Source organism: Thermobia domestica, chromosome 17 (genome assembly GCF_964235325.1).
Source record: "Thermobia domestica chromosome 17, izTheDome1.hap1.1, whole genome shotgun sequence".
NCBI classification, from domain to species: domain Eukaryota; kingdom Metazoa; phylum Arthropoda; class Insecta; order Zygentoma; family Lepismatidae; genus Thermobia; species Thermobia domestica.
The window spans coordinates 128,837,856-128,863,440 of NC_137470.1; the positions used below are offsets into that span (position 1 = coordinate 128,837,856).

The window sequence follows — 25,585 nt, forward strand, 5'->3', positions numbered from 1 at the left end:
TGCCTATTTACTAATATCAGTGTAGTAGGTATGACATTTTCCTTTTCTTCCTTCGTAGTCTTAACATGTAAAGGTGACCTAACTCGAAAATAAAGTTTACTGTAAGTTAGGCAGTTAATATGAAATGAATGTTTACAGTTTTACATCCCAGCATTATGCACTGTAGGCTAAAGAAGACAGATCCCTGATGAACGTGAATAATTATGAAATAATTAGGGAAATGAGATTGTGGGAGGAAACGAGAATATCTCGAGAAAACTCGGAAATACGGTGTTATCTACCACAAACCTACATGACCTAGAATCGAATCAGAGACTCTTACATAAAAGGAGAGAAATTGTCTGTTCACTATCTTATTCTGAGTTAGTTACAATAATTTTTACCATGATATCTAATATGATTGTGATTTTAGAGATCATGTCCATGGCGTTCTAATCTAGGATCTTTCATTCATCATCTCATCCAGAATGCACAGAAGATTATGGCCTTTAAGAAGTTTAATAATTTATTTTATGAATTATGCGACGTCCCAAGAATGCAGGTGGAAGTGATAAAATAAGTCAAAGCTCGAGATTCGGACACCCTTCGACTGTAGGAAGAGGTAGTAATAGAAAAAGAAGTAGTGGTGAACTTTTCAGCTGTTGTTTGTATCTGATACTCCTTTTTCCTTTTGAAAAGCATCAGCCTTTGAAGTTTCCAGGATAATTTCCTTTGCAGTTTTAGCAGCGTGATACAAGTTCTCTGGTACTCTTTGGCGATTGTCCTACACATCCTAGTCTGAATACTTTAGGCATCTTCATAAATATTTACTATTTTTATGTGTAGGCAAGTTGCCGACACTATAAAAAAGGAGAGATTCCTCAAGTATATTGACCGATGGTTATTATTCTTAAATTTTGGGAGGTATACATTGCTGATTTACATATCAACATAATCGCATTACGCCCCTAGAAGGCAGAAGGGTGCTAAGCGCTACTTTCTTTGATTTCCAAGTAAATGCATATTCTGACTATTCATTTCATGTTTAATGTTGTGTAGAAAGGAGACAAGTGAGGGAAGTGCGGCTACAAAGCTAGAGGTAGAAGGTAAGTGCTAATAGTCAGCAGTTCCCTCCGCAGAAAAGTGCTAACCACAATTTGTTCGTACTTGGAACCTTTCTGCAAACTAATTGCATGAACCACTTTGGTAAGTGCAATAGAGTTGGAATATTCCTGCAGACTAACTGCATGTACCACTTTCAGGCAAAGTGTTGAACGTGATCCTGTATTGCGATAATTGTGCCGTGCAGAATAAAAATAAAACAATGTATGCCATGGTGTACCATACAGCTCAAACTCTTCCCCATATTGCAAGTCTCACGCTAAAGTTTCTGGAAAAAGGACATAGAGGCGTACACTGTACATAGAACCATTACTTCTTTTACAAAAATAAGAAGATCAGTTATGGCGCCTTCGGTCTGGATTCCCATGATAGAAGCTAGCCGCTTAAATCTAGAACCATTTGTAGTCAGAGAAATGGACCACACAATGTTTCAGGAGTGGACAACAGTTCAACAAAGAATGATTCGTCTGTCGTTGAAGAACAATTCCGGCAACATCATTCAGTGGAGCATGTTAAAGATTCTTCAGTTCACGAAATGTGATAAGCAAGTAAAGCTTAGCTATTCTTTTGCTAAAAAAGAATCAACAATGACAGTTTTATTCAGGACCAAAATTTTGGATATTGTTATTCCACATGCAAACTGTTATTCCAAAACAAAATTTCAATCAGGGAGCGAAAACACAAAGACTTGCAAAAACTTTGCGATTATGGTGTTATACCAACAAGAGCAATGAAGGCGAAGTATACGCACTGCCGTATTCCACAGCTGCAAGATACTACGTCGATGTAGATATAATTCAGAATTATTAGATGTTGTTGATGATGACGATTAATCGGTACAGCTGCTGTTCACTTTACTATTCCCATGTAATTAGTTTGTGTGAGTTTTATTTTCTGCTGTTCAGATAATTGTTTGTGGAAAAATGTTTAGAGTAGATCTAAGCTCTCTTTTTTCTTGTTACTATTTTATTGTTTAGTCCTATTGTAGGTCTATTATGAAAAAAAACAAAACTTTGTGTGAGTTTACTTTATTATATTCTTTAAGATGTATGGCCTAGACGAAATGTTCCAAGGAGGCCTCAGTTTTTTTTTTTTTTGTTCAACACCACACTAAGCCTGGCTTAGTATTAGCTTATCTCACGAATCTCTGCCGCGATTGACGCCAACGAAGAATTTCCTCCAAGACAAATACTATTGAAGTAACTTAAGTATAATGCTTTAATTATTTCAATAGTATCTGTCCTGGAGGAAATTCTTCGTTGGCGTCAATCGCGACAGAGATTCGTGAGATAAGCTTTACTTATATTATATTAAGTGTGTTTTTTCTTAAGTGTGATGTTGTACGACCTAGATTGTTTGGGGTAGGCCTCAGTTCTCTTCTTGTTGCATAAGTTTGTCCAGTGCCACTATAAGCGTATTATAAAATTTGTTGTAGCCCACTGTCAGTGTAAATCAATAATTTGGTTACTAATAGGCTTAAAATTCTTTTTTTTTTTTTTATATATAAAATGTATAAGTTGAATAGTTCCTAGTTCTTAAACGTACATTTTTTAAACAAAAAGTGTTCTTTTTTCCATAATCTAGTATTCACCAATAATATTTTTGGAACTTAAGACACTGAAAGTACAAGGACATCAGAATGCAGAAAGGTGCCAAGCACCATGAAAGGAGTGAAAATGGGCTGCTCTGAGACAAAATGGGTCCTAGTTAATAAAAGTACATTCATTTTCAAATAAAAGAGTTAATTTAGTCCTAAATCAGTATTCACCAATCCTACTTTTGGCACTTAGACACTGAAAGTAGAAAAAAGCCAGTATGCAGAAAGGTGCCAAGCACCATGAGGAGTGGTGGAAAATGGGATGATCCACAAATTTTTCAATGACCTTTGTTTAGCGTCCCTTTAGATACACTAAATCTGCAAACATGAAAGGTCTGCAGTGAAATTCTAGAAGAAAGAAAGAATCGGAATTAATTAATGTTTCATTCGTTTTGATGCTCTCCTGAGAAATTTGTATTTTGGCGCTTAGCTCCTCTGCTTTCTGAGGGCGATTAGTACTGGTTTCTAGCGCGTCTTTTTCCACTGTCCGACAAATATGCGCGCCAAATTGATTCAGTTTTTTGGAAAGGCTACATGCTCAGCATGCAACGACGTGTTTTATATCTTTCATCTGCACGTGGAGGTTTAAATCTAATCAGTGTGCACCACAAATGTCTTTACATGATCAACGCCTTCTATCATCTGGAGCATGCCTCCTCCCACACTGTGCAATGGTTCCTATGTTGGATAGATCACCTTTGGCTAGGCAACAGTCCTGCCCACGTTCTTTTTCCTGAATAATGTCCAATGTACATCTTACAGTTCATCCTGGCCTGGTCGACGGTTCCGAGTGAAAATCCTTCCACGTCTTGGACTACTAAATCTCTGTATATCACATTGTTGCAATCTGAATTGATAAATGTCACCCCACTATGTCAAGACAGACAAGTGCACCACAATTGGCCTGCTATTTAGCGTACCATTCAAGCGCCGTATTTTACATCCTCAATGACAGAAGACGGTTTCGTTTAGTAAATAAATTGACTTTCACGAAACCCAGGCTGTTACAGATTTGTAGGAGTACGTCCCGGACATAACACCGATATACACGATGCACGGGTACGTTCCCTTCGTGGCAAACTCTGTGTTCCCTTCATGGACTGATTTGTCGCTGTTCAGGGAGATATTTCACCTTTGATCTCCCTTTATTTCCGGAGTTTCAGTGGTTCCTGCCTACCAAACAATGAGCAGTTACCTGGCTTATCTGGTCTACTATTCCATTTACAAAAAAATACCGACCCTTCCGTGACCGATATTTATACTTGGCATACTTGAACCGAGTTCGGAAAAAAACAGTTCACTCAACTAGACGAGCAAAGATTTTTCGCTCGATTTCTCCAGGTGACTCTCGATGTTTACTGTTAAACTCTAATGTTGTTCGTATTGTATAGTCTCCTTGCACATATATTTTACGTTTTTGTTTAAGTATATATATATATATATATATATATATATATATATATATATATATATATATATATATATATATATATTTGTCTCTCATTCAACAGTAGCACAGAATGTATTCTATATTACTCTAAATAAATAAAATTTTAAAAAAGGTCACTGGTTTGATCCCAAGTCGCGCCAAATGAACTTTGTGGAGGACAAAAACCGTGCGCGTGGGTTCTCCAATTTCCTCCCACTTTTTTATTCCACCATTGCTTTCATTTCTCATCATCACCGTCTCCTTTAGTCTAACCTGCATAATCGTGGGATGTAATACTGAAAGATTCCGTTCGAAAGAAAGCACTCCCAATAGTAAACTACTTCTCGTAGATTTCTTAAGCTCAAATGAGTTATACCATACCATCATGCTGCCAGGCTATTAATGAAATATTTATTTATGAAATATGACCAAAATAGCTTCAGTTGTTTTTTAATGGCCCTTAAGAAACTCATCGCAAGAATAAACTACCCCTTCTCGATTTTTCCCAGAGAAATGACTTGTACCACAGTATGGGGTTGTTACTGAAGCATTGTTTTGTGAAATATAAATAAATCGTTAGAGAAATTTTCGATAAAATCGTTATTTTTTATTTTTACCTTTAAATAAACAACCGCTACTCTAATTTTTAGGGATGGGAAGAAAATTCGAAAAAAAAGTCTAGAGAATTACATGAAAAACTTAAGTTTAAAATTTGGTTCAGATACATTGAGCGATATGGCCTCAAGGGCAGTGTATATCAGGACCAGCGGACAGACGAACAAATGAACAGACGGTCAGGTGTCGAAAAATCAGTTTTTCGATACATATGTATCATGAAACGCGTAAATCTGTTGAAATCTCGAATTAGATTCTTTTTCATGACCATCATATTTTCTTCTTCCTTTCCATTGCTCCAAAGTAAAAAAGAATTTACAAAAATAGAAAGTCAGGAGAGGATGATTTCAGTTGATAGCAATAATAATAATAATAATAATAATAATAATAAAACTAGATAACTGATAACTCAATTAGGAACTTAATACCTTCCTGGTAACAATATATAAGACACTAAGTCACTACAATCAGTAAAGAGTAATAATGTTATTAATGTTAAAAACAAGACTTAATAAACTCATTATCATTTACATTTATTTAGTTATCTTCTAATTGCAGTAATTAATTTATGAATAACTAAGCCTACTGTAGATGAACAAAAGTTCTTGACCAGGAATCAGGTGCAGACCTTTAACCTAATGATCTGCGTGAAACATATTTTACACTTTTCCCCTCAGTTTCACGAGAAAATTCCGGAGCAGTGCCTTTAACATATGACCTGGCCTAATTTTTATGCATTCCTTATATTTCCAGTTGAAATAATGTTCCAATTGGAAAAACGAAAATAAATAATAAATATATAATGAACTTACAGGTTTTTATATAAAATATTGTCTCTAATGTGAAAATGAAGATCGTATGTTGTTGCTTCTGATTGTCATCATATTCTATCACTGATTTATCTGACCCAATCAATGTACTGATTGCCACATTTCAAATGTCAAAATCTCAGATCTTCAACAATCTGAACATGTAAGATAAATGAAAATTTAATTTGTAACCCCAGAATCACGAGACAACATATCATCTTCACCAGCACATAACATTTGACCATGTTCTCTTTGTTTTACTTTTTCCGCCAAACTTCTACAACATTCTTAGTACGAGGAATCTCGCCGCTACAATTTCAAATGTTCGTAGGAATCTTATGGTTTCCAAAATCTCTGTATTCCTTGTTGTCATCAACTTTTCATAGGAGGGGGAAGTTCTTTATTATGAGCAACTGTATACATGAGCACATATCTGGGTAAGATTGCACATATATATTTTCATCGTGAAGGGAGTCGTCTACTAAGTTTATTCTCCGCAATTTCTACCATATACTATAGTTGAAGTAGAAGCTTCAATCACAAACGTTGGTATTCCAGAGTACAATCTTAAGCGAATTCAGTGCTGCAGTTTGGAAGCTTTTCTTGATTAGGTTTTATTCTGACCTAGTTTCTACAATTAAGAAGATATGTCACCATGTGCCTATTCCTTTATTTATTTATTTATTTATTCATAAAGTTTCATGCAGCATTAGATTATCTAGCTGAAACTACAACATAAAATCAAAAGGCAGAAAAAAGGAAAAGAAAAAAATAAATAAAACACAGAAAAAAGATTCATCTCTCAATATACAAGGTTCTCATCAATTGAATTCCAAAGTTTCTCTCGGATGTAAAAATATTACATTCTGTCAACATGTATTGTAATCGTACGCTAGTCTGTAAAACAAGGACCGCTTTATAATTGATAACCTAAGTGTCTTATAAGTTAGCAGATTGAGAGAGCGATTTCGCCACTGAGGAACACGAAGGTTAATCTGCGAAGTAAGAATTGAGAATCAATTTTACCATTGATGATCTTACACAGGGAAAGTAAATCAGCTCCGCGGCGTTCTTTGTCAGGGGAAAATAAATTCACATTTAATACATTAGTTCTTGTTTCGAGCAATTACATAACTCCGGAATTCTTAATCTAACTATGGCAAGAAATAAGTTTAATATAGAGTCAATGCAAGATAGATTAGTAGGTACATCCATGTTCCATACAGATGAACAATATTTAATGATAGGAGATATAAAATCCTTATAAAACTTAGTAATGGCATGGAAACTTTGTATTTCAGGAAATATAAAGATTAGACATAGTAGTTTCATAGCTCTGGATGGGATCGAGCTGATATGAACCGCCAAGAAGAGTTTTCATCAAAGACAACACCTAGATCTTTTTGAGATGAAATAAATTTGATAGGTAGATTGTTAACATTATCTATTTGTCGAAGAACATTCTTTTTTTTTTGAACAAATGAAGATTGTAGTACATTTATTGGGGTTTAGGAACAGATTCCAGGTAAAGCATCAATTACACATTATATCTATATCAGCTTGCAGTAAAGCAGCATCGTCTACTGTGTTAACGACTCTGAAGAGTTTACAGTCATCAGCGAAAAGCAATATATATATAATGACGGGGTCGAAAAGATGCTAGAAAAGTCGTCCTATGCAATAAAAACAAAAGTGGACCCAGCACGCTCCCTTGAGGTACTCCGGATAGGACAGGACTAAATAGAGGCACAGACTCAGGAAGAGTGACGCGTTGTTCCCTTCCCTGAGAGACAACAATCTAGGAAAGAGAGAATCGCGACATGAATGTTATATTTATTAGAGAGCTTGTAAACAAGCATCTTGGTGTTTATGGTGTCAAAGATCTTTGAAATGTTAAAGTACACCAAGCTGGAAGTTAGCCATGAATGCTTCGGCCGCATGGGTGACTAACACTAACAAATTTGTAAGACACAAGCGTCCAGGTAGGCAACTACTGAAAGCTACTTTAAAAAGGTGTGACAAAACAAGATACACTCTATCTTTAACTAGTTTCTCACAAAGAATGGACACAGAAGATAGGAGAGAAATGGTCATTAGGATGAAACTTATTTTCTATCTCCAGATTTGAAGATCGGTATATCATTGGCAGCCTTTCACAGATCGGGAAAGGTACTTTAGGAGAAGCATTTATTAAATAATAACCATAAAGGAAAGGCAAGTGAGTGCGCTGTGTTACAGAAAAATATTGAGGACCGTTTTAACAAAACTCAACAAACGCCATTTTTTTGACGGAATCTGGTACTTTAATATTTGCTGTCGGAAAAAGATGCCTGAATATAGCAAATTTTCTACAAAATTCGATATCTCAATTTTTTAAGATTCTACAAAACTCAAATAATCCATTTCTTATACCATGTATTCAAAGGAATTCAGCATTATTTCCCAATACGTAGGATAGGTTTTTGCCTCCTGACAGAGTTTTTGGTCTTATTGAAAAAGAACTAAGAAAACACGAAACAATCACTCTGTCCTCAGAATACTATGACATTTTGGGAAAGTTGAGATAAAGACTGGTATAGTTACAATATGAAATAAATCTTCAAACGTTTAATGAAAGCAAAATTGCCTTTTAAGATATCTGAGGGAAGAGTACTGCATTATTTAAGAAGACCTGAGACCAGGGTAGAATGCCTTTTTCAAAATACTTTGCTTCACCGATAGACGTTGAGGTGCTTAAATATGGAAAGAGAAATGCTTCAATAATATTTGAAGCACCCCAACCAGAGCTGGATTAACCCATCTAGATGCCCGGGGCTAGAAAAATATGTGGCCACTTCTCATTTCGCCTAATATATTTCTGTGAAAGTACAGTAGAAAAGTTACCTGAATATGCTTCATATTTTTGGTCATATTTTGTCTTATGATGGTATTTCGTATGATTCCTTTTAGACAGTCAGTTGAGATTTTGATCAGATTGAGGGCCCTAAATCTCCCCCTTAATCCGGACCTGACCCCAACTTCCACCAGTGAATTATGTAAGCAAAAATAAACCTAATGGCATGAAAACGTTTATGTCTTATTTTGATAATGATTCAGAGAAAGTAAAGAGTTCTATTCAATTTTTGTACAAGGGAATGCTAGTGATACTGAAGACAAAATTTTGTATTATGAAGAACCTTTACGTTAAAGAGGACTGTGTTCCTGTGTTGTTTTCACACAGCATTAAAAATTTCATCATTGTATTATGTGCTATTGCTTTAGTACTCATTTCAAAGCATGACTATGAGTTTCATAATAGGTTTAAGATGTCAAAAATATTTTTTTCTTTTGTTACTGTGGAAACTTCTGCTCATGTGTCAACTTAAAAGAAAAATGTAAATTTACTAATACATTGTTAACTTCTTATTCTGATATTATGTACAAAATGCGCATTGAACTTAAATGCTTGGAATGGAGATTTACAGTATAACACCTAGCTTACTAAAATAAAGAAGAAATATGCATCAACAATTGGATATGTTGAGTTTTGTAGAAATTTATAATTTGTAAATCTTTTGCTCAATAAAGGCTGTTAATGATGACGTTCAATTATTCCTTCATCAATGAATATCCACACGGATGATCAGTATTCAATTTTTGAAATATTTTGAATCAACGATGTTGAGTACAACTTAAAAAAAAACTCTCCTATGAAATGTTGTAAATGGCGTTTGTTGGATTTTGTTTAAACGGTCCTCAATTGTAGTCAACAAGTGCAAACTGACAGATTGGATCTTAGATAAAGAGGGAGAGTCCGAACCTTAGAAAAGCTATTGCAAAAGTACTCACTGAAAGTAACAGTTCTGTGCTAGTGTATATCCGGAAACTATTCGGTCCAGAAAAGAATTTACATGATTGAGCTTCCAGATAATTCTTATATTTCATACGGAGGAGATATTTCGAATTTTACCTAATGTTCGAAAAAGACCTATACGTTTGTTCGCTCGGAAACAACTTCCACAGCACCCAAGCTCTGTGTTTATTTCGAAGAACAAAGCAAGCTTCTGCATCAAATCACGGAGAGAACTGGCGCGACCGTTTCAGTTTTCGAGGGACAAACTCTTTAATAACCGCAGAAATGATATCTGTAAAAAGTGAGACAGCATCATTAATATTACTATTATTCAGTATACATCAGGGAATTAAATCAAGGGCAGGATTTATACTGTTCCACAGTGCCTTCTTCTATTGCCAATTAAGCTGTTTAGGCTCGAAGATGTAGTTATTCGATGAAGGTCTAGACAAAGGAATGTCGACGTGGAAAGATGCATGATTCGATGAAAATAAATTTTACGTAGAGTGATGACAAGATCACTTAGAGAGGAGACCACATAATCAAGAATATTATCACGACAAGTAGGAAATAAGTTGTATTGACTGGTCCTTAACCCTTCTATAAACATATCTAAAAACCAGTCGTCACTAGGACATTTACCTACGCCCGCGCTAAGGTTAATTCAATCTATTGATAAATTAAAATCACCAAAAAGAATGATATCACATTCATTAAGAGCTACAAGCACAGAATCCCTACAATTATCGAGCACAGAAATAGGAGAGTTTTTGTTCGGTTTTTGATAACAGCCAATCAAAATTTTTAATAGAGATAAAAAAATACAATTAAATAGGAAACTGGATTACATATCTATTAGACTTGCATTTATGAGTGTACAGTTTTCAAAACTGTTTGAAATAACTTTTAAAGTACCATCCAGAAAAACCTCTTGATTGTTTTTCAACGCTAGTTTTCCCAGTACTCAAACTACAGAATTTGCTCGTCATCTTTCAGCTTGACATACTGCATTAATGAAGTATCATCATTGGAAAGAATAAATCTGTTAACCAATGAACTTGTTCTTGTGGAGACAAAATGTCTACAGAAAGTTATTCTTCGGTAATACAACATATGCCCATATATATGTAATATTTTTGCGGTCTAGTCAAATATCTTTGAAGTTCGCACCCGTACAGTTGATCTCCAGTAATCCTCTATGGAATAACATAAATCTATGATAAACAGAAAAGCAACAGTATGTCAATCGGCACCTGCAGGAACCAACATCACCTAAACGAGTATGTATATGATGAAATTATTAAAATATATATCTGTTTAGTACACATATACAATAACTACTCGAAAGAACAAACCTTGACTACCTGGCGGATGCCGGATCTTCTAAGGCCTTCTCCAAACTTCTGGATCGTACCCTTGATGACGGAGGATAAACTCGCCGCTCTACTACTGGAGATACTTCGTTCGACTCCGTACTTGAGTCAGGGCGGTAAATTTCTGATAAAGTAAAAAAGTGAATAGTGATGATAATTCTTAAATTTATTTGAAAATATAGACAGTTACAATTAACAAAATATTCACCACACTTTAAGTTATCTAATATGAATTCGACATTTTAGGATGTTAGTTGGTCGATTAACATAGAAATGTCTATTTTCTTGTAACTTGAAATAGTAGTTAAAATGCATTATTTTCTTTTCGTTTTCGCATCAAACTAATAGTCGTGTTTACATCGTAAGTGTCAGAATTTTTGGCATTTATAAGTGCTCACGCAAAACGGAATTTCGGCTCAAAACCATGTTAGAAGTATGGAACAAGATGATTATTTTAACAGCGTTTCAAAATGCACTGTAAGGCTGCTGCAGTACTAACCTTGATTACCTTGGATCAATGCTGAAACTTGAGAATGAATTAAATTTTCCAAGATGTCAAAATAATAGTTCATTTTTTTTATTTTCGTTATAAAAGGGAAGAATTTCAGAACTTAAATATTCAACTGCACACTAGTTGTCATACAAAAGTAACCATCACTTTTCATCCGTTCATACATTTCTAAAAGAAATCCAACTAAGATTGAAAACTGGATGAGTTTTTTGCTGAAGATATATACATAATGGTGGTTGAATGTGAAAATGTTGCAGCTATGTAAGGAAAGATCAATATATGTCAAGAAACAGCTGTCTTATATATAACACCGTACAAGAAATCCATATTCTGATTACCCAGAAAACTTTTAACTTGCCATAACATACAACAAACAAAGATATAACAAAAGTCATTAACATAAATTCTATAGACAAGGAGTTTACATGCAGTGAACAACTAACAAAACACTCAGTTTTCAAATTACTGAAAGTAAATTTAATACCTGGAAACTATGGGGATGTAATTGTCAAGTTTGAATATTTTGTTACAGTAATTTCTGTTCTTACTAAATCAATAATCAGTTCAAAGAAATGATTCAAAATGGATATATTCCTCATATATATATATATATATATATATATATATATATATATATATATATATGTTTATATCTGAATTCACTTGCCGTACAAATACAGTCCATAATTTTGACTTGCTCTGTATACATTACAGCAGAGGTTGAATATATTCTTGAGATATTATTTCATACAAGAAACCGTTCCAAATGTTTATTAATGTTTTGCTATAGGGGATTTATATGCCGATGATCAACCGTCATGTAATCTAGCGTGTTCCATCTGGTTGTTGCCCATAGTTCTGGGGGAATTCTATCATCAGAAAGGTTAATTTGGTTTTATATACATCTTCAGTATGCCATTTTGTATTTTCCTTAATATATTTCCTAATTTCAGCGTTTATATACATCGCGGAAGTTCAAAATTGAATGTCTTATGAAGAGAACATGATAAATGAATCTTTTGTTTTAATTTACAGTTTGATAGTGATTTATGCTGGCAGAATTGGGACTTAAATAATGACGAAATACTAAAGAAAACAAAGGACAACTCCAGAGATACTAAGAAAGAAAATATTCTCTCACAGGAATAATATAGAAAGTTCTGATCTTGTATTGGTTTTCCAGTAACATCTGTAAAATGATGGTTAACAAGTTGTTTTTTGAGCCTATAAAAACAGGGAATTAATGTTATTGTTCAGTTTAAGATCTCTTGTCATCGCGAATTCTGTCGAGGAATTTGAAGCTTAAAATATATAACACGATAATCATGTCTGTTGTTCTATATGGTTGCGAAACATGGTCGCTTACTCTGAGGGAAGAACGTAGACTGAAAGTACCAGGTTATCATTAAATAAGTATCGCTGCTCAGAGAATTCTGGAGACGTAACCACTCGACAGAATGCAACCAAACTTGGTAGAAGTACATTGTGAGCTAGTGGTCTACTATGCCACGCTTAATTGCATGCATGGGGAGCATGCCCGCGACCGTTCGGTCTATTTAATGGACGGGTTCCCCAAGAATGTAATGCACCCCGCCCGTGGTTGCTCGTGCTTGGACTTATGTCCTCGTGCACAGGTGCACCAGCAAGATTTGTCCCTTAACCTTGACACCTAAGTGTGTAACCCCCATTCACTGAGGGAGTGGGATACGCCCACTGCGCGGCCAGACCGAAGTCTTGAGTGCCTACCAGTTGACCTACTGGTGGAGGCGGTTCTGCTAGCGAGTCAGGCCCTACCATACTCTACAGGCATGGTACCCGAGCGTTATAAGGCGAGCTCACCTCCCGCACATGTTCACCGTTACCAAGGTCCCTGGGATTAGTTCCCATGTGCTACCGAATCCCACGGTATGACCACAACCCGGCAGAGTCCAACCCAATCCGGGAACCCCAGGCAATGCCCGAGGGGGCTCGTGTCTCGGCCCTGCCTACCTCTATCGTTCAACTGACAACCGCCGTGTGTAGAGGTACCACACACACTTCGAGATGCTATGCATCTCATCCCTGGTCCAATGGTACGTGTAAGTCACCATTTGAGTTTGGAACCGGCCCATATCCTGCAGGGTTACCTTCCTTCCGCGGGATTAGTATCGTTGCCCAGATATCTGGGATTGAACCTTTCCCGTTTCCGTTTGGTCCTCCTGCAGGCAGGAATCCGACTCTCCCCTCCCGGTAGGATCGTCCAAGCAATACGGGACTACCCCTCTTTTACATGTTGAGGTACCACGTACACGCTGAGATACTCTGTATCTCTTCCCGGACCCAACAGCACGTATAGGTCGCCGTTTGGGAGGGGAATATGCAGAAGCGTTTGATGTAGAAAACAAAATTAGTTCCAATTTCCGCCACCAGAGATAATTGTGGCGCTTTACAACGCCATGTAAATGCAGCGTAGAAAAAAAATGACACTAGTGATGCAAAATTATAAGAAATGCTGTATTTATCTCTACAGGTACTTACTCACATCTGCATATATTTCAGTGACACGGGTTTGAGCGCCACTATGTACCAGAAGTGAATTGATGGTAATCCGATGTTTGCTTCTTTTCTCTTCCCACACTCTTTGCCTTGTATTCAAGGGGTCCCGGGTTGGATTTCCGGTTAAGACACACGTGAGTCGGATCCCATATTAACATGTAGGTCCCGTCCTAAGGATGCCATCATCTTATACGGTACTAGTCACTACGCGTTTTTCTTGTTCATGGACTTTTACGTCAAAGACCTGCCTTTGGGCAGAACCTCACAGCATCATCATCGCCAATAACACATCGCTACACCACGGGGTTATTAATAGGAGCATAAATCAATGCCACGTGTCGCATGGGGGGCAGAATTAGGCCTTTCTTTCATTGAATATCAATAATATCATTTGTCTTCCATACCACACTCACCGTACTTAACACTGAACAGAAACACAATAGGCTCTGGAGGCGAGATTTGACACTAATCTTTTTCTGGAATTTTGAAGGAAGCTTGCATTTTATGAGCACAGGAAAGACTAACAATTTACTTCAGTTGTGTAAGATATCCAATTATTTTAAAGGGACGCTTGAGTTCAAAAGGCTCCTCCTCCGTAAATCCGCCACTGACCATGGGGTATTAATAGCATTGGTAATCAATTCCACAAGACCCACAAGAGAGGTAATTACAGCCTTTCTTACCATTTAGCATCACTAGTGTCATTTTCCTTCCACGCTGCACTTACTTGGTGTTGTATAGGGCCACAATAACCTCTGGTGGCAAAAATTGGAACTAATTTTGTTTTCCACATCAATCGCTTCTGCATGTTCTCAAATGTACTCCTACCAGGTTTGGTTGCATTCTGTCAAGTGGTAACATCTCCAGAGTTCTCTGAACAACAATACTTATTTTATGATAACCTGGTATTTGAGGACAAGATACTGAGACGAATATTCGGACCCAAGAGGAACGGGAATGGGGAATGACTGGAACTTCATAACGAGGAATTACATAATTTGTACGGTTTACTGGACATTGTTAGAGTCATCAAATCTAGGAGGCTCAGGTGGGCAGGTCATGTAGCCAAAATGGAAGAACGTAGGAACACTTTTAAAGTCTTAACTGGAAGACCAATCGGAAAACGACTCTTAGGAAGACCTAGGCGCAGATGAGAGGACAATATTAAGATGGATCTCGCAGAAATAGGAATACAAAGTAGAAACTGGATCCAGTTGGCTAAGGATAGATGTCAGTGAAAAGCTTTTGTGAACACGGCATTGAACCTTCGGATTCCATAGGCCATATAGATAGTTAGGATACTTGGATTGAAATTAGAGATAGCATTAAAAGTTCAGCAATAGAAAAATTGGGACACGCGGAAATATGTAGGAACAAACCATGGTTTGACGAAGAATGCATTAAACTAGCAGAGAAGAGAAAACAGGCAAAATTACGGTGGCTACAAAATCCGAATGAAACAACTACACAAAATTTCGCAGATATCAGGCGGGAAACTTCCAAAACTTTTAGAACAAAGAAACGGGATTTTTTGAAAGCTAAAATTAAGGAACTTGAAGATAATAGTAAAAATAAAAATATTCGGGACATGTATAAGGGGATCAGCGAATTTAAGAAAGGCTATCAACCTCGTGCTTATATATTAAAGAAATCTGACGGAACAGTTCTCACCGATACGGATAGCCTCTTAAATAAATGGAAAGATTTCTTTGACGATTTGCTGAACACGCAGCCAAAAATTAATGTGCGTGGAGAAAAGGAGATACACACCGCAGAACCGTATATTCCAGAACCGAATCGAATAGAAGTGCAAGCCGCTATAAAGAAATTGAAGAAACACAAATCTCCGGGTGTAGACGAAATTCCGGCTGAGTTAATTTTAGCTGGAGGCGAAAAATTGTGGAACAAGATACACAAACTCATTCTCCTTATCTGGAACAAGGAAGAATTGCCACAAGAGTGGAAAGAATCAATCATTGTTCCAATTCACAAGAAAGGCGACAAAACTGACTGTAATAATTATCGAGGCATTTCTCTTCTGTCAACATCCTATAAAATCCTTTCAAATATTCTGTTAGCAAGATTGACCTCATACGCAGATGAAATTATTGGAGATTATCAGTGCGGATTTAGACGAAATCGATCAACTATCGACCAAATATTTACCATTCGCCAAATACTCGAAAAGAAGTGGGAATACAATACCCCGGTACATCAACTATTTATTGATTTTAGAAAGGCTTACGACTCGGTTAGGAGAGAAACATTATACAACGTTCTTACAGAACTTGGAATACCGAGAAAGCTAATTAGATTAATTAAGATATGTTTAAATGAATCCCAAAGTAAAGTCCGGGTAGGAAAATTTTTGTCCACGAGCTTCCACGTCGAAAATGGCCTGAAACAAGGAGATGCGTTGTCGCCATTATTATTTAACTTTGTGCTGGAATACGCCATAAGGAAAATCAAAGATAGCAACCAGGGCCTAGAGTTGAACGGCATTCACCAGGTTATGGCATATGCTGATGATGTAAATTTAATAGGGGATGATAGGAGAACAGTAGAAATAAATGCAGAGATCTTATTAAACGCTTGCAGGGACATGGGTTTAGAAGTAAATGCAGAGAAAACTAAATACATGGAAGTGCGTCGGGACCGTAATACGGCAAATTGTGGAGGCGTTAAAATATTAAATAATGTTTTTGATAAAGTGGATACTTTCAAATATTTAGGATCAATATTAACAGACGAAAACCATATTCACGAAGAAATTAAATGTCGACTCAAAGCAGGGAATTCGTGTTACTATTCGGTTCAAAATCTCTTGTCGTCGCGAATTCTGTCGAGGAATTTGAAGCTTAAAATATATAAAACGATAATCATGCCTGTTGTTCTGTATGGTTGTGAAACATGGTCGCTTACTCTGAGGGAAGAACATAGACTGAAAGTATTTGAGAACAGGATCCTGAGAAGAATATTCGGACCCAAGAGGAACGAGAATGGGGAATGGCGGAAGCTTCATAACGAGGAACTACATAGTTTATACGGTTTACCCAACATTGTTAGGGTCGTCAAGTCTAGGAGGCTTAGGTGGGCAGGTCATGTAGCTAGAATGGAAGAAAGTAGAAACGCTTTCAAAGTCTTGACTGGTAGACCCATAGGAAAACGACCATTAGGAAGACCTAGGCGCAGATGGGAGGACAATATTAAGATGGATCTCGCAGAGATAGGAATACAAAGTAGAAACTGGATGCAATTAGCTAAGGATAGAAGTCAGTGGAGAGCTTTTGTGAACGCGGCACTGAACCTCCGGGTTTCATAGGCCATAGAGTTAGTTAGTTTAGTTAGTTATATAGTTAGTTAGTTATTTTTGAGCCCTTCAATGATGGTAACGTACCAGTAGGAATCTATGATAAAATCAGCTAAGAAATAAAATTGCTACAGCAGTCTTTCCTGCATTTATCACCGATTTATCTAATCAACAGAATATAAAAGTTAGAGCCCACGTTGTAACAAAGTCTCTAGAGAATGTGGAAATCAAGAAAACGCTGTAATACAAACTCTGAATGAAGATAAAATATTACCTTTTCTGTTGTATACTTTTACAGGCACCCTGTAACTTGGATTCCCCGCCGATTCTGTGTAGGGACTTTCACTCGTGTCTTCAGACTCTGAATCTCCTCTACTTTGCCTCCGATGTTTGGAACTACTGCGACTCCTAGGCCGAAGGTTACTACTGCTCGGAAGAGTTTCCTGTCTTGATAAGCGAGTCTCTTCTGGCAACAAGAGAGAAAAGAAGTACGATGTTTACTAGGATGTGAGATTTTCACTCTATGGCATCAATAACCATTCTTAGAATTACTCATTTTAGCATCAGCCATCAAGAATATTACTTCCCTTGTTTATTTGAAGTTGATGTTGATGACTAAGTATTTATTACAAGCTTACTTTAGACTCAATGATAACTATTATTGTCACATGTCACAATGCTTTCAATAGACGTTCAGATATATATATATATATATATATATATATATATATATATATATATAGATAGATAGATAGATAGATAGATAGATAGATAGATAGATACAGGGTATTAATGAACTTTACCGACAAACTGTAAAACCTTATTCCTCAGATCAAAATAAGAGAAAATGTTCATTTGGACCTATGGGGAAAAGTATATAGTTTCAGAGCTAGGACTGTCCAAAATCCCGACAAAAGCCAAATTTCGACAGGACCTACTTCGAATTCCAGAAACTGTGGATGGTGGTGCTTATCAGCGTAAAGGAAGCCACGCATATACAATCCGATACTGTATATTTCGTCTATTTTCAATAGGTGTACAAAGTATTCCCTACAGGGTGTAATTCTCAGATATGCTCTCAATACAGCCTTCAGACATACCCTAATTTCAAGGAGGGTCCAAAGTGGCAGGAGGTAAGCCATGACAACAATGGGCATCCAATGCTTCAGAGGGAAGTCGGAAGTGTTAGGAACTGGCAGCTCCATGTTTGTGTGTGTGTATTCTGCGATGTATTTCTTCACGGTATATTTCACGTTTTCTTCATTTATAAGCGTGAAAGAAAACATTGCAGTATGTGTTTTCCCGAGTACGAGAGATGGTGCTGCTGACGATCCTTAACACTTTCGACTTCGCACCAAAGTATTCCGTGTTCACTACTATCAAGGCTTATCCTTTGCCTATTTTGAACCGATCATAAAGTCAGAGCATATCACAAAATTCGGTTTGTGGCATGTCTGGGAATTTCACCCTGCATGGAATACTCTATACCCCATTGAACATTAATCAAATATGCATTTTTGGATTGCGTATGAGTGACTTCCTTTACGCTGATATGGACCACCATCAACAGTTTCTCGAATTCGAAATAGGACCTCTTGAAATTTGTCTTTTTCGCGATTTTGGACAGTCCTAGCTCTGAAACTATGCACTTTTCGCCATATGTCCACATGAACATTTTCTCTTATTTTGACGTAAGGAAATCACCTCCTAGAATTTGTTGGTATAGTTCATTAGCATTATGTATATATATAATGTTAATAAACTATACCTACAAACTTTAGTGCTTTTAACGTGGGAGACCTGTATTCGATTACCGGCGGTAGCTCATGTGGTTAGGACTCCACGTTAATCGGTATGTCCACGTCTCACATAGCCTCGTTGCTGAAAGGGACGCTAAACTCAATATCAAAATCAAACAAACCCACAAACTTCAAGAGGTGATTTGTTATATCAAAATAATAGAAAAATTTTTATGTGGACCTATGGAGAAAATTGCACACTTGTTATGCAGAGTTGCAAACTAAGGACACTACAGTATCACAAAAATTTGAAAAACAATCAAGTTTTGGAGGCGTGCAGCAGTAATAAAGCAATAAGACATACGGGGTAATGTACACTCATGTCTGAAATTATTGTCGCATATCTATAGATATGTTCTTGTACGAATATAATTTAATAGCGAATTCGACCGGTATTTCTTATAATGTTAGTATGTGTATAATCGGCAAAGACATGTATGTGGAAAATTTCATGTCAAAAGAACAGTAAATAAGAACAACAAAACAAAAAATAAAATTTTCTTGTCCATTTAGCAACATTTTGTTTTACTGATTCTAATATTCGTATTTATAATTATTTTCCTATGAAATTTACCACAAATGTAGATTTCCCGATTATATACATAATACCAGTATTAAAAGTACCGTGCAAAATCATTATCAAATTATATTCTTACAATAAGACAGTTATATATGTGTGACAATCGCTTTGGACATGAGTGTACATCCAAAGTATTTTAATGTCAACGACTAGGTCATCATAGGGCACTTTTCAAACAAGTAGAAGCAAAGTTAGCAGGAATTGGAAAATTGATTTTTTTCTTTCAAAGGACTTTATTTCGAAAAAAAAATATGTGGATAAGTATCTCATAACAATTATGTACATGGTTTCCAATATATATAAATATCATAATGCCGTTTAGATAAAACTACATCCGCCGCAAACCGCTCGGGAGATAAGAGAAATGGTAAAATTGGTTTTATTACTTAAAATAATGTATTTGTGCAAACTTCTTAGAACATTTGTTTGATTTATTTAGCTTCTATAACATTACAACAATACTTTCTAATAGGTATAATAACAACAAGTAATCGCAATTTTACAATCTTAATCTGTGTTGCAAACTGCCAATGGTTATCATATATCTCCAAAATGGTTTGATATATCAAATTGCCGTAGATGGCATTGTGGTCACATCTTTTGAAAGTGTATGTGGAAATGGATGATAAATTTTTCGAAATAAAGACTCTGGAGGAAAGCCAAATTTTCAATCTTTTGTAACTATCCCTATTCATTCAAAATTCATCATGATAATGGTATTAGACACTAAAATACTTTTTTATGTGCACTGCTCCGTGCGACTCACTTGCGCTTTTACTGCTATAGAGGAAACCAAAATTTAAGTGTTTATGATACCATAGCATTATTAGTTTGCAACACTAAATAATATACGCAACATTGCAGGTTTTCGTTTAACATGAAATTTGGAATATATATATAACATCTTGGCATATTGTCATTTGAGAAAATTCAACATTTTATTTGTTTGGCAACACGGTTAACTTTGTCGTATCACAGAGTATGCCAAACAAACTCTCTCTATCAATATTTGGATCGTACAAAATTAAGCGTCCCATTTTCAGTTTAAAGTTACAAGGGCGTATAAAGATAGTCCATCCGGAGGGAATTAACTCCCTATTGAAAATTGTTTATAACTTTTCGAAAATACTTAAACAGTTTTTATGAAACGAAAACATATTGTTCCTTACAAAGGTGAAATTTATTATATGATATTTTATTGGGTCGATGCATAAGTTCGTGCGATTTTCTTTTAGGTTGGCAACAATGAGACATAAAGCGATTATTATTCGTTATTCCGTTGTTTTGCCGTGGTACGGAGTTTGTGTGTTGTGAAACAAAGGTTTTCTTGATTGTGAATGTGTTGTTGTATATGTTTCAGACAAACTAATATGGAATGTCAAGTTGAGGAAAATGATAATTTCCGTCACATTTTACTCTTCGAGTTTAACCGAGGATCCAGTGAAACAGAACAGTGCGATAACAATTTGTGCTGCGTACGGGAATGAAGCAATTGCTGAAAAAACAGCACAGAAAAGCTTCTCTTGACCAATGCCTAACACATTTCTTCAGTCAAAATCAAAACATTTCTACAGGCAAGGCATTGAAATCCTATCTGAACGTTGGCAGAGGGTCATAGATAGTGGAGGTAAATACATCAATGAGTGATTGTGAGTTAATATAAGTGAGAGTAAAATGTATGTAATGTATTGTTACATTCGTAGAATGTGTTAATGTTATGTCTTGTGTTGTATTTGTATTTGAATTAACAGAACAGCAGAATAAAAATAAAATATAAGAACAGCACGAACTTATGCATAGACTAAATATGTTTGTTATTGTTGGTATTAGTGATAGACCATAATGCAACGATTCACTTTAGATGAGCGGGTTCAGCTAGCATCTCGTTCACGTTACAAGCACAGAGATGGTGGCAAAGTGTGAAAGAAATATCGTAATTTCCATTCGAGGCTAATGAACACTGGTTCTCTAGCAGATACTAGGAGATGCAGTTGTCCCTCAATATGCAGAACGGAGGAAAATGTGTAAGTGCTTCAGGAATTTTTCACTCTAAGTCCGCAGAAATCACAAACACTATCATGTCGCAAAAGCTATTAAATCTGACACACAATCCGAAGTGTTACGAAAGAAGTCATCACTGTGAACAGCACATTAGCAGTGTTTATATATATTATTTGCATATTTAATTTTTGCTTTATTTTGGGAATATTTAATATTTTAATTAGGTCAATTTACATATTCATTTTTATTTGATTTGCATATGTAGCAGCGGGAGCAGACGACATATTAGTATTTAATGTATATATATTATTGGTTTAGTGTATTTGATTATATGTAAATAACAACAGGACTGGACATGATACTGGGACAGAGATATTTTAATATGATTTACGTATTATAATGGAGAAGATAGGACATTTTGAGCTTCATATACGCTAGTTTGCTTTTCGTAGAGGCAGAGAAGACCTCAGAAAAAAAAACTTTAAGAAAGCTTGCTTCTCTGTTGAAGCTTTGTTCTCACAGCAGCGTGGGTATGTACAGTTATCCACTGTAGCTACCTTAATTTTGAGATAGTAACTATATGAGCTCCCAACTTCGTACATAAGCAGAGATAGTCACACTTTCTAGTGTGTTATTAGTTAGGGACATACACTGATACTGTGTAGTCAGCAAGTCGGGGTGCACAATGCGTTCGGAGCAAGCAAAATTTTAGCGTATCCGTAACAAATTGACGATACAATGGAGTGTGAACTTTGCAAGCCACATCTCTTTTTCACGTCCTAGATACGAGAAGCGTTGCTTTACCAACGAACTTCTGCCTGAGAGGAGCAGTTGAAGAAATTTTAAATTTTGGAAGAGTCCACTTTGGTCCTAGTTGTAATAGTTCAGAAACATCCGTCAGGTATCTCTGGTGTGTGGTAATTTTCGTCTGCTTTCCTCTGCATGGTCTGCTACATGAGTATGTTTTAGTAATGTGTAAATAAACTTTCTGGATGAAACCGTATTATTTAGATATATTTAAATCGACATTTTGTTTGTTATAATATGAATGGCTTGTTCTAATAGCAATCATAAGCCTGGTTGATGGTTTTGAGAGGTGACCTATGGGCAAACACAAACCTAGTTTTTTTTTTTAAACCTCGACAATATACCAATGCTGGATGTAAAAGAAGGGAACCCACAAACCAAGAATCAATCCTCGTTTTCAGGTGCGAATCCATGACAGCCCTTAAGGGACTGTGCTAATATTCTATAATATGTGTAGTTTGTTATATTATGTCATTTAAATTGAGAAATCATTCCAAAGTTAAAAACATTAAAAACAAGCATTCCAGGTTTACGCCATTCTCCACGTCACTTGAACAAGAGTTTAGGTAACTCGTAACGAGATGGCAGCACGAGTCACGAGAGGTCCACGAACATGGCTAGTGACAAGTTTTGTAATTTTTTTGTGTTTAACTAAACATTACTATTTAACAGGATATAGTGCGTGTGAGTGATACACATCAAATAAAAGCTTATTAAATAAGCTAGCGAACGCATATAGTGACGTAAAACAGTTTAATTGGTGTGTGGGAAAAACGCATAAAAGTAAATAAACCTGCTGATTTTAAAGTTAAGTAGGTCACAGGAAAGCTTCCGTTGAGGGAGGAACCTACCCCACCTATTTTGGGAGAGTGGTTGAAAGTGGTTTGACACAACGCGGAGTTCAAACAGACAATGAACTTCCGTGGGAATAAAACCAAAGTGTGGAGAACACAAGGGGCAGTTGATAGATAGTTTTCTGAGAACACATATCGTTTGCGAAGATTTCGGTTTTTCGAAATGACAGTTGTTTCTTAGTTTTGAGAACATACACGTCGTTCGCGACTAACTTGATTTTTCGAAGTGGCAGTTGTTTGATAGTTTTTGGAAGTGTTGAGAACATGTGCGGCAATTTCGGATTTGAAGTGACAGTTTCTTTATATTAATCTGTGAAGTGTTTTGCCGAAACTAGACATGAAAATAATATTTCAAGCTCAGTAGAGCATGTTTTTATTTTATTCGTTGTAAATATTAAAAAATACTAATTTATTGGCACGGACGAACTTAGTGCGCCAGTCAGTTTAGGCCCGTGACGAATGTCTCCATACATTATAGCTCGTTTCGTTCATAGAGTACATACGTACAAGAGACTAAGCCCATAGCCTGTACGTGATGCTGAGAATGAGAAAAACATCCAGTGCTAGTATGTGTTATTATTATTAACATGAGCAGAAGGACCACCTTCACAACCGCCACTGAAGCCACGAGACCCAGCTGCTATAGCTGACCGCCACCCGCTGAAGGAGTACAGCGGAGATCCAGAGATCTACAAGAAGAGGAGACATGGTAACACAAGACAACCTTGGCCGTCAATGAGAGGGAGCCGAAGACATCGCCGTCGTGGTGCAGTAAAGCCGGAAAAACTTAGATGGACACTTCAAGAGTGAAGACATCGGTGAAAGTAGTGGAATTATGTGCACAAACAATACGATAAGCGAGAGCTCCGCTTTACTATGAGTGTTATTCGAAGTTTATAACATTTTTTTTCTTGTTTCATTGGCGAGGCTGCGCGCGAGTGCGTTGTACAATTTATATGTGCATCATTGGAATGTTTGCTTCTGCTCTTTAAAGGATTGGAGCGAAAAATTTGGATTCTCCTTTTCTTCAGACAGCTTGGCCGCAAGGTATGTGTTACAATTTCCTGTCCTTATGTCTTCTTTTCAGGCCAGATGCCGGGATTATACATAAGCCGTGAATACGATGAGCATGTTTCATGCAACTGTGGGTAATTCTCACACTCAGGGTGGATGTTAAAACTGCGCGTACCTGAAATCAAGAGTTTTCATGCTACCTATTTTCTAAATTAGCTTTTCAAAATTTAATTATTAATAATTCAGACTCTACCGACTGAACTAATTTCATTTGTTTAACTTTGTGAGTGGAAGGGTGCGCATTATCATAGTAATTATTAGCTTGTGTGTGATGTTTCCTCCCACATTTTCATTCTAGTAAATTAATTATTATTCAAAATTATACATCACATACATTAATTCTTCCCCCCGTTCACATCACCCAAAAGTCATGATGTTGTGCGGTATGACATCCACGAAAGTTGTGGGTCTCTACGTCATTCGGACACAATAAATACAGAACATACCTTGCTATACTTGAACATCATGTTCACGGAATTCTATCCACGTGGGACAATTAAAACGACCTAACTTATGCAAGATGGCGCCTCACCTCGTCTTACTTGTTTTGTCCGTACGTGGTTGGACACCTATTTTCCAGGACCTCGTTGGGACGTCGTGGCCCCTTGAAGCGCCAGCGAGGAGTCCTGACTAAATGTCTTGCGATTTCTTCCTCTGAGATGGGTGAAAGAGGAAGATTATCGACCAAAAGCAAGACAACAAAAAGTCCTCTTGATTAACTGAAGGAGCAAATTCGCCAAGCTTTTGCAAGCTTACCACTGGAGTATATGCAGATGTCCGCTGTAAACATCCCCAATCGTTCATGAAAACTGCTGAATAATGGCAATGCTTATGTGGACACTTATGCAATGTACAGTATAACAATTCTACCACTATAAGAAACAAAATGTTTTTTGGTTCATGAAAATTGGTTAAGCTTTTAATATATATATATATAAGGTAATAAAATAAAAAATATAAAAGGTGGTGCGTAGAAAAGAGAGAGAAAAAATATATGAGAAAACAGCAAATTCTGCACAGTAAGTTACAAAGGGAAACATTTTCTAATAACTTGAAAGGAGGTAGCGTACCTAAAATGGAAGCCACATTCCCTCGCTGAACTGCTATGCTGATACGTTGTATTAGAAAATTAGTAGCCCGTTTGTCACCCGTAACGTGTGCAATACGTTGGCCTACTTCTTTGATGAAATTTAGATCTTCGAGGCCCCAAGTGCCGCTCGACTCAATGGCTACGGTCCCGAACATTTATCTATCTAGTAGTTCTTTATGGTTTCTTCTTTCTTCGCATTTTCAACGGGCTGCAATAGCTTCTTCTCGTGATGCTAAAAGAGTCAAGTTGGATGACGCGAAAGCCCATC

General features: G+C 36.6%; 1 protein-coding gene across 3 annotated transcripts in view; it reads right to left on the reverse strand.

Annotated features, from left to right (window-relative positions):
• The window catches only part of LOC145674331 (cell adhesion molecule Dscam1-like), a 1,494,831-nt gene that overhangs the window by 9,205 nt on the left and 1,460,041 nt on the right, over positions 1-25,585 (reverse strand). For 2 of the 3 annotated variants that reach the window (XM_081744259.1, XM_081744258.1), the window contains exons 33-34: positions 17,387-17,578; positions 10,739-10,880 (exon numbers count right to left, since the gene is read on the reverse strand). In XM_081744259.1, coding sequence (XP_081600385.1) covers positions 10,744-10,880; positions 17,387-17,578 — 329 coding nt within the window. In that variant the 3' untranslated portion in view covers positions 10,739-10,743. The remainder of the gene's footprint in view (positions 1-10,738; positions 10,881-17,386; positions 17,579-25,585) is intronic. The other variant, XM_081744257.1, reaches the window with a different exon arrangement.